At 38.5% G+C, this 9,217-nt stretch overlaps 1 protein-coding gene across 1 annotated transcript in view; it reads right to left on the reverse strand.

Annotated features, from left to right (window-relative positions):
* Positions 1 to 1,057: 1,057 nt before the first annotated feature.
* Positions 1,058 to 9,217, reverse strand: part of egln2 (egl-9 family hypoxia-inducible factor 2) — a 24,745-nt gene continuing 16,585 nt past the window's right edge. The window contains exons 3-6 of the mRNA XM_016534063.1: positions 6,523 to 6,642; positions 6,284 to 6,420; positions 4,737 to 4,804; positions 1,058 to 1,369 (exon numbers count right to left, since the gene is read on the reverse strand). Coding sequence (XP_016389549.1) covers positions 1,317 to 1,369; positions 4,737 to 4,804; positions 6,284 to 6,420; positions 6,523 to 6,642 — 378 coding nt within the window. The 3' untranslated portion in view covers positions 1,058 to 1,316. The remainder of the gene's footprint in view (positions 1,370 to 4,736; positions 4,805 to 6,283; positions 6,421 to 6,522; positions 6,643 to 9,217) is intronic.

Here is a 9,217-nt window from a genome sequence, read left to right on the forward strand (position 1 = left end):
ATTAGATATTTTTTAATTAATCGATATTGTATATTTATCTGTTCAGCTCATTTTCCGCATTTTTATATTTTCTTTGCTGCAACACTAACGCAACACTTAAACTTCTTTAAAGACACTAATAATTTGATAACTGTTAAATGTAATCATATTTCATACTGTACATTATGATGTTGTGACACATACATTTCACTTTTAGCATTTTTTGCATGTTTTTAGTGTTTTATTTTTAATGTATTATTTGCAAAATAGTATAGAATTTTAATATTTATATCCATTTATCGGTTATCGGTTATAACATACAATTATAATCAGTCAATAATTATCGCTTTTCATTATCGGCCGCAATTGTATTATTGGTGTATCAGTTTACAGTCCCAGCAAAGTATTACAAATTGCGGCTGTTCATCCTGGACACAGTCTGGGTGCGTTTATTAAAGTTAAATTACTGTTTTAATTGAAGCAGCGTCTTAAAAGCGCAACTCTCGTGGAGAGAAACTACACCGAGATGTGAAGCACTGGCGAAGACAACTATTAAAAAACAGCGCCGCAAAAATACATCCTATGTGAACGGCCCTAAATTCTGCTGCAAACTCAGAAACCATGGCAAGCAAATTTGCTTTCCGCGTGAATGTTTGTAGCGCTACCAGATTTGCGTAATTCCTGCAGCAAAGCATTGCGTGTAAACTGACTCCATCAGAGGGCACTGTTCATTTGGAATGAATTCACCCTGAAAGTTTCCAAGGGCTCAGGCTCAATCGTAAGGGATTGTGTCCACTGAAGCATTCATGTATCATGTGATTGTTGGTTATTTTGTCAGTTTTCATGACCTAGTTGAGCTTTGGCGTAAGTCAGATCTCAGTGCTAAGCTGGTTATGCATTCATGGGGCTAAACAGGATATGACAAAGGCCACTGGAAAATCTCATCTACCCACTTACACACAGAGGTGTAGCGTTGTGAAAAGCGAAGGCTGATTTTAGAGATTGTAGTTCTTATTAAATACAGTAATTTGTCAAAATACTAAAGTAACTCATGTCTGTTTGTGATGTTTCTGCTGTAGACTTTCCACGGGATGAGGAAAATTGGCCAATCCTGCTAGCCGTTCAGAGTCATGACCATCAAGTTTGAGAAATATCTGTTTATGGTGTTCATTTAAGGACAGTCCCAATCAAATCAAATGTTTTGTTGGATGTTTGAGGCCACAGAAAGAGGCGTGATTGTTGGGTCTTTTGCACCTCCTCTTGAAAACGGCGCAGCGGCACGGGCTGCCACACACATAAACAGGACACACTTGAGTGTTCACTCGAATGACTGAGATTCAGGTCTTGCTGCTCTGTGTGACGGGCACTTTAACTCCTTTCTGTCCTATAGCTGTGAAGGACAGAGAGAGAGAAGATATTTAATGATGAACAGAAGGCAAATTAAAGTCATCAGTATTTTGCAGACAACTAAAGAAAGACTTGAACAGGCTGAGAACCAGCTGTTAACATTTACTCAGCATAATATTAACACTAAAACAGACAGAAGCAGAAATGTTTGAATAAATCCATTTAAGAAAAGAAGTTTAATGACAGCCACTGTTTTTATGTTCATGGTATATTTAAAAAAAACTAACTGGCGTAAACAATTATTTACATCATTAAAGTTATTATAAAAACTATTTAAATGTTGTTATTAACATTTACCGTTTTAAAATGTAAAGTTTACAGCATTAGTTAGGTTTTTTTTTATTTTTTAGAAAAATTGGCATGTACTCTACCTGATACATATCCAAATGAATTGGTAATGAATCGAATCAAAATCGAATTGAATTGAAACGCAAGCTTGTGAATGAATTGAAATCGTATCGAATCGTAAAATTCTTCATTTTCACAGCTTTGAATGCGGCTCATCCAATCAGATTGATGTATTTTGGATCTTTTGTTTTTAGCTTGTGCTTCCTAATGTGAAGCAGCTTTTTGTTATGAATAATCTTTTAATTTTTTGGTTTGTGTTCATCAAGGTACACATAAAAAAAAAAGAAAAAAAAGAATCATATTAAGATGTACCTTTTTTGTATTAAATGATTAAAAACAGGTTATGATTATCTATCATAGAAAGAAAAATGCTGCTGATTATAGCTTAACTCAGAAATGCATACTTATTATAAATATATAAATGTATTATATATATAAATTATTTTTATTTTTTATACACACATACACACTGTCTGTTACGGAAGGAGACTCACACAGATGGTTAGAAAAATATAATAATGTTTATTTTCAGCAAGGGGTGCGAATGGATAGGGCAGGTGAGTAGATGCACTTAGGGTAATGGTCCTTAAGGTAGATGAGCAGAGTAATTCTGTATATGGTCCTCCAGGATTAAACCTAGTGAAGAAGAGGGCCCATCTTGCCTGGCGAGGATTGCGTCTTTTGGCGTCTCGTAAGTACTGCAAGTTCTTATGGTCCGGGAGGACGCTGAATGGGTGGTGTGCTCCCTCCAACCAATGCCTCCATTCCTCTAGGGCTAGCTTGATAGCCAGGAGCTCCCTGTTGCCGATGTCATAATTCCTCTCCGCCGGGTTGAGTTTGCCGTGGCGGCTGGTGACCAGAACAGAGATTTGGGCTTCTTTTGGAGCATATTAGTGAGTGTACTGGTTATGGAGCTGTAATGGTAGATGAATCTTCTGTAGAAGTTTGCGAATCCCAGGAAACGTTGAAGTTCCTTGACGGTGGTTGGAACTGGCCAGTTTCGGATGGCCTCCACCTTCCCCTCGTCCATCTGGATACCACCGTCATCGATGACATAGCCAAGGAACTGAACCGAGGACTGATGGAAGGAACACTTCTCGGCTTTGAGGAACAGATGGAACTCTCTCAAGCGCTCTAGGACCTCCGCAACGTGGTGGCGATGTTCAGCCATGCTCCCCACCAGAAGCGATCCTTCAGCAGCGAGATGGTGCTGTTGGCCCCTGGGTAGCCATTGCCCAGAGAGGTGTGAACGGAGTGAATCAGGGAAGTGCGTTGTGCTCTGGTGACATACTGCATTCCTGGTGGGCAACCCGGCGGAGTGGGCGTGGAGACATTGGTGGAGGAAACGGGGTTATCCTTCCATTGGATGGGGCTTACGGAGATTTCCTTGGGGATAATGGATTCTGGTTCCTCACTGACCTCTCCAGGAGCATGTACGGCACTGGCTCACCCGGAATCAGATCAATCAACCGTCCCATGGCCGGTGCGGAGGTAACTGGGAGGCCTTCTTCAGGCAGAATACTTCACAGAAGGGGGCATAGCAGGCTGGAATGTCGACTGACTGTTTCTCGACCGGGCTTTCGATGGAGGTGGAGCAGAGTGTGAGGGCCTCGGATTGCAGGGGTGCTGGCTGAGGAAGGTGAGGAAAACAGTCAGGAAAGCAGGTGCTGCCCCACTTCAGGACCTCACCAGTTTTCCAAGAGATGGTAGGGTCGTGTTGCACCAACCAGGGGCGCCCTAGGATCACATCAGCGGTGGATTCCTCCAGAACCAGGAGATGGAGTGACTCTTCATGCAATTGACCAACTTGTAGGAGTAGTGGACCCACGCTGTGACGTACGTGTCTTCTTGGCCACGATCTGTGACACTGTCATTCAAAAGTTTGTAGTCAGTAAAATTTTTAATGTTTTTGAAGGAAGCCTCTTATGCTCACCAAGTCTGCATGTATTCCTTAATAATTATTTATAAATATTGTCACAAATTAACTTTTTAAAAACATATATTTTAAAATGTAATTTATTCCTGTGATGGCAAAGCTGAATTTTCATCCATTTCCAACATTTTTTTTTTTTTTTTAAATCAATGTTGAATACAGTTGTGATTCTTAATGTTTTAATGGAAAACCATGCTAAGTTTTTTCAGGATTCTCTGATGAATAATAAGTTGTAAAGAACAGCATTTATTTAAAAACAGAAATCTCTTGAAAAATTATAAATGTGTTTACTGTCACTTTTGAAAAAATAAAAAATAAATAAAAAATAAAAATACTGACCCCAAACTTTTGAATAATAGACACACACACACACAGGTTTGTTTTTGTGAAAAGTGGGGACATCCCATAGGCGTAATGGTTTTTATACTGTACAAACTGTATGTGCTATTGCCCTACACCAACCCCTAAACCTACCCCTCACAGGAAACTTTGTGCTATTTCAGATTTTCAATACACTCCATTCTGTGTGATTTATATGCGTTTTGAAAAGTGGGGACATGGGGTAATGTCCTGAAAAGTCACCTTCTCCTTGTAATACCTATGTCATACCCTAGTCATTATACAAATTTATGTCCTCATTTGTCACAAAAACGCGCGCACACACACACACATATACATATATATATGTGTGTGTGTGTGTGTGTGTGCACATTATTTATGGTGTGGATTTACTTTAATTGCTTAAAATTAATTTATGCTGAATTTCTGTACAAAAAAAAAACTATAATGTGATGTGTACTCTACATGTGATATAAAATTACAGTGATATAAGGTTGACACTTAGTTTGGCAGCTTAGTCTTAACTGAGTTTGATTCCACCCTTCTCACAGGTCTGTTTTCACATTATACTATTTGGTTGTGATCTGCTATACTCTTCCATCATCAACATAAGTATAACCGTGACTCTGTTCCCACCAACCAAACACACTGAACTCTTAAGGCAAACTGAAAACATGTAGTGAGAAAACAGCCTAAGCCACAAGTTTCTTTTAAGAGGTCCGAAACTCACCCAGTCTGTACTTCTCCTTAGCTTCAGCCCGCTCTTTTGCATCAAAGTACCAAACGGTGATGGCGTAGCTGTGGGAAGAGAAAGATTCATTCAATCAGACAGTCTGATGAGCATATATGGATCTGATTAACCCAAGGCAGTGGTTTAGGAACTGTGATATGGAGTCTGAGATGTATAGATTCATGTGGATCATTGTGTGGATCAAGCACAGAAAGGGTTAACGCTAGTAAAGCGACTCTATTTGTTTATTACTGGCTCTCTCCTACCGGCACGAGCGCACAAACTGAAATGACGGCCACTTGCAAGCAGGAAGCACGTACTTCCTGTGCCCCACCTAGCCCCCCAGCTGCGATGGGGGCTGATACACCACGACCCTCATCCTAAATGTAGAATGTAATGTAAAAAGTAAACGGCAAGAAGTTCTTTTGATTGTTTTACTAGGAAGGGATGAGCCAAAAATACAGCGTTTAATTTGTTTCATCAAACTCATTTCAACACAGACCCTCTTCCTGAGGAAAAGCAGCTGCAGGTGCGGCGTTTAAAGAGCAGTATCAAATCAAACCATAGTGTTTGCAGCGGTGCGAAAACAATGGTGGTGGATGAGGTCAGATGAGTGCATGTGTGTGTGTTTGTTTGAATAGATCACAGTCCAATAGATGAGAGGTTATGAGAACTGTAGGACTGCGGTTTTTACCACATGACATTTTACAGCCTGAAATAACCTTTCCCTTTCATAAAAACAGAATGTTTTTTTGTTGTCGTTTAGGATTATGGATTATGCTGAGTTTTATTATTAAGAATTTCATTATTTTACTGAGACTTTCATTATGATTTAAGGATAGTTGTACCACCCTGACATTATTACGTATTTCTCCAAAATAAATACAATTTAATTTTAAATCATAAATTAAAAATATGATCATCAAGAAGAGGTGCGTTCAAGTCATTGTGACAGCATTGCTATCATTAATTGAAACTAAAACTAAAACCATTATTAATCATTTTCAAATATAAATATTAGATGAAAAACTTAAACAAAAATTGGCAACTAACTGAAAAAAGTACTAAAGTACTAAAACTGAAATAAAAATAAACTAAATTAAATAGAAATATTACAATATAGATGATATAGATACACAAAAAGACAGTTGTACCACCCTGACATTTATTATTTAATCCCCCAAAATATGAATTTGAATCCATAAATTAAAAATATGATAATCATAGAAGAGTTGTGTTCAAATCATTGTACTAGCGTTGTATAATAGTAATAAAAAAATACTAAAACAAACTACAAAAAACTAAAGCATATTACAAAATTATTAAAACAAACTTAAAATTTAAATTAAAACCGGAAATATAAAAATAAAAGGTAATTCATAATATTAATATATTTAAATCTAAAACATATGACTAAATACAGTGCATAAATGATACTTAAATAACACCACACTGTACATATAAATTGCATTTTTGCAGTGTATTTTCGAAGCACCTTGGCTCTATGTGAGTGACTGTAGTACTGTAAACACTGTGTGTGGACTCACCGAGTGGTAAAAGCTGGTTTCACCTCATGTGGGTTCCGGCGATCTGACCAGAAAATGAGCAGACGGTCAAAGAAAGGCTCGATGTTGGCTACAACATTACGACCTTCAGGGAAGATCTGCAATAAACCTCCATGAACCTGGACAAACAGATCAAAAACGAGTGGTAGAAATGGATAAGAGACGACTCCCCTCCTCACTAATCAAGTAACAGTAAGAGTAAACGCAGGGTCACAGCAAACCTTGGCATCCCAGTTCTTGTTCAGATAGTAGATGCAGGTTATGCAGCGTCCGTCGCCGTTAGGATTGTCCACATGTCGCACATATCCTGTTCCGTTTCCAGGATAACATGCAACCATGGCCTGGTTGTACAGAAGAGAGGGAGGTTTTAGGATGATTAACAATTAAATGAAGACATTTTGTGACATTGTTCATGAAGGGCCAGATATTAAAATCTGTTCTGGCTGCTATGGCCACATTATGCTAATGTGCTAAACGCTACAGTAACACCTACTCACATTTCAAACAATAACTGTTCCAAAATAAAGCAATAAGCCCCAAGAGGCCGTGGTTTACAGGGAATTTATAACAGCTAAGGGGCGTTGTTAGGCACGACGCGAAGCGGAGTTTTATAAAACGGTTATTCCATATACGTAGTAAGGTTTCACAAAGTAAAACAGAGCAAATAAAGTGTAATGATATTAATAAAAACAGTATTCTTCAACCAAACAATGTAGTTCCTCAGAATCAGTTGTGGTTGCAACAATGTGGTTGCCAAGCAAAAGACAAACGTAAACAAAGGTGTATGTTTGTAGAGTAATTTACAACAGCTTCAAACGTGGCTCAGCCAATCAGAATCAAGGACCGTAACTATCCATTTTATAATAAGGGTTTTACAAGATCTAGGTAAAAAGGAACATAGCTAAGTGCTAGAAACTATTTTTTCAGTATAACTTTGACTTCTTTCAACTTTTGAAAGAGACATTTTGACTATGACAAACTGTCCTGACACAAAAACAGCAAAGGACTGCCTACTGACGTAACACGTAAAAAATTGTACCATAGCAAGGGTTTTAAACTAAGTAAAAAGGTTTTAAGTATTGTACATTTAAAGCTGCAGTCCGTAACTTTTGGCACTCTAGTGGTTAATAAACAGAACTGCGTGCGTCTTGCAGAACAACATTGTAGCTGGAGCTACTTCTCTCTGTTTATGTCTATGGCGAATCACGCAGGTACTGGGCTACTCCGCAGCGGTACCTACCCGAACCAGTCTAAATAGTCCGAATATAAACACTTATTATAGGTGTACCGTAGTGATTCAGGACAAGCCAAAAACACGGTTTGGAAAATGGATTCATGGTGTACTCGCTTATTATATACATTTTGTAAATTTTGAACACAAAAAAGTTACAGACTGCAGCTTTAAGTATCGACCTGGTACCGAAGTCCAGGACTATTCGACAACACTAGGTGCTGCTTTATTATTTTGGTCTTCTGGCCTTTTAAGAGATTTACAGCTCACTTTGGTGTCAGAATGATGAAGCTTTTCTGTGGCACCTGCCAAAGGTCACACATGCTCGAGCTTCAAAATAGCAGGTGCTGTATGGTACAGGATGTCTGCGCAGAGCGACCACCCTCTCTGACCGCACACAGGCCGCCATTATCATCCAGTGCTGTTTATGAGGCTTTATGACCACAGGCCTGTGTCTCATCCAGATCTGACCTAATACTTTAACTCATGACGAATGACATGCCGAACGCTCAGGTCATAACAGACGCGTGACAGCTTGAAATAAACATTTCTGTTAGGGTCAATGATTAACACTGCTGTTTTTGTGTCTAGATTTATTACTTCTAAAAAACAAAAAACTAAAAAACAATTAATACTAACATACTTAAAGGGATAGTTCACCCAAAACTGAAAATGTGATGTTTATCTGCTTAGCCCCAGGGCATCCAAGATGTAGGTGACTTTGTTTCTTCAGTAGAACACAAACGAAGATTTTTAACTCAAACCGTTGCAGTCTGTCAGTCTTATAATGGAGGTGAATGGGAATCACAGCTTTGAGAGTCAAAAAAACATACACAAACAAAACCAAATTAAACCCTGCGGCTCGTGACTATACATTGATGTGTAAAGACACGAAACGATCGTTTCAACTCTCAAAGCTGTGATTCTCATTCACTTACATTATATGACTGACAGACTGCATCGGTTTGAGTTAAAAATCTTCATTTGTGTTCTACTGAAGAAACAAAGTCACCTACATCTTGGATGCCCTTGGGGTAAGCAGATAAACATCACATTTTCATTTTTGGGTGAACTATCTCTTTAAATACACTTTTTTCGATTATTGAATTAAAATCATCATCATTGCTCTATTTATCAAATTATCATTGCTCTATTGTTGATTTTGATTGCTTCAATTGTCCTCATTTGTAAGTCGCTTTGGATTAGAGGTCTGCATTCCCGCAGCTCTATTGCGGGAACCGACCAGATTTTTTGTGCCGCGGGATTAAATTCCCGAATAAAACGCGGTAGCAGTCGGTAACTCTGGTGTAATTTGAACGGGAGCGGGCGGTCTAACAATATACCGTTCCCGACGTCCAATCAAAACAGCATATCTGCGCTTTATTCTTATTGACCACCGGTACAGCTTGCGCTCAGGACTGTTATGCACGCGCTGCACGCATGCTTAAAACGTCACACGTTTTATTTGCGTGGTCTGTGCGCACTACTTTGGATAAAAGCGTCTGCTATATGACTAAATGTAAATGTAAATGTAAAATTATTTTGTAACAAAGAAAAGTTTTATTAACAGACTAAAATTATTTTTAATAATAATAATTAATAATTCCTTACATTTATATAGCGCTTTTCTGGGCACTCAAAGCGCTTTACATAGAAGGGGGGAATCTCCTCAACCACCACCAGTG

Source organism: Sinocyclocheilus rhinocerous, unplaced genomic scaffold (genome assembly GCF_001515625.1).
Source record: "Sinocyclocheilus rhinocerous isolate Xijiao unplaced genomic scaffold, SAMN03320098_v1.1 scaffold996, whole genome shotgun sequence".
NCBI lineage: Eukaryota > Metazoa > Chordata > Actinopteri > Cypriniformes > Cyprinidae > Sinocyclocheilus > Sinocyclocheilus rhinocerous.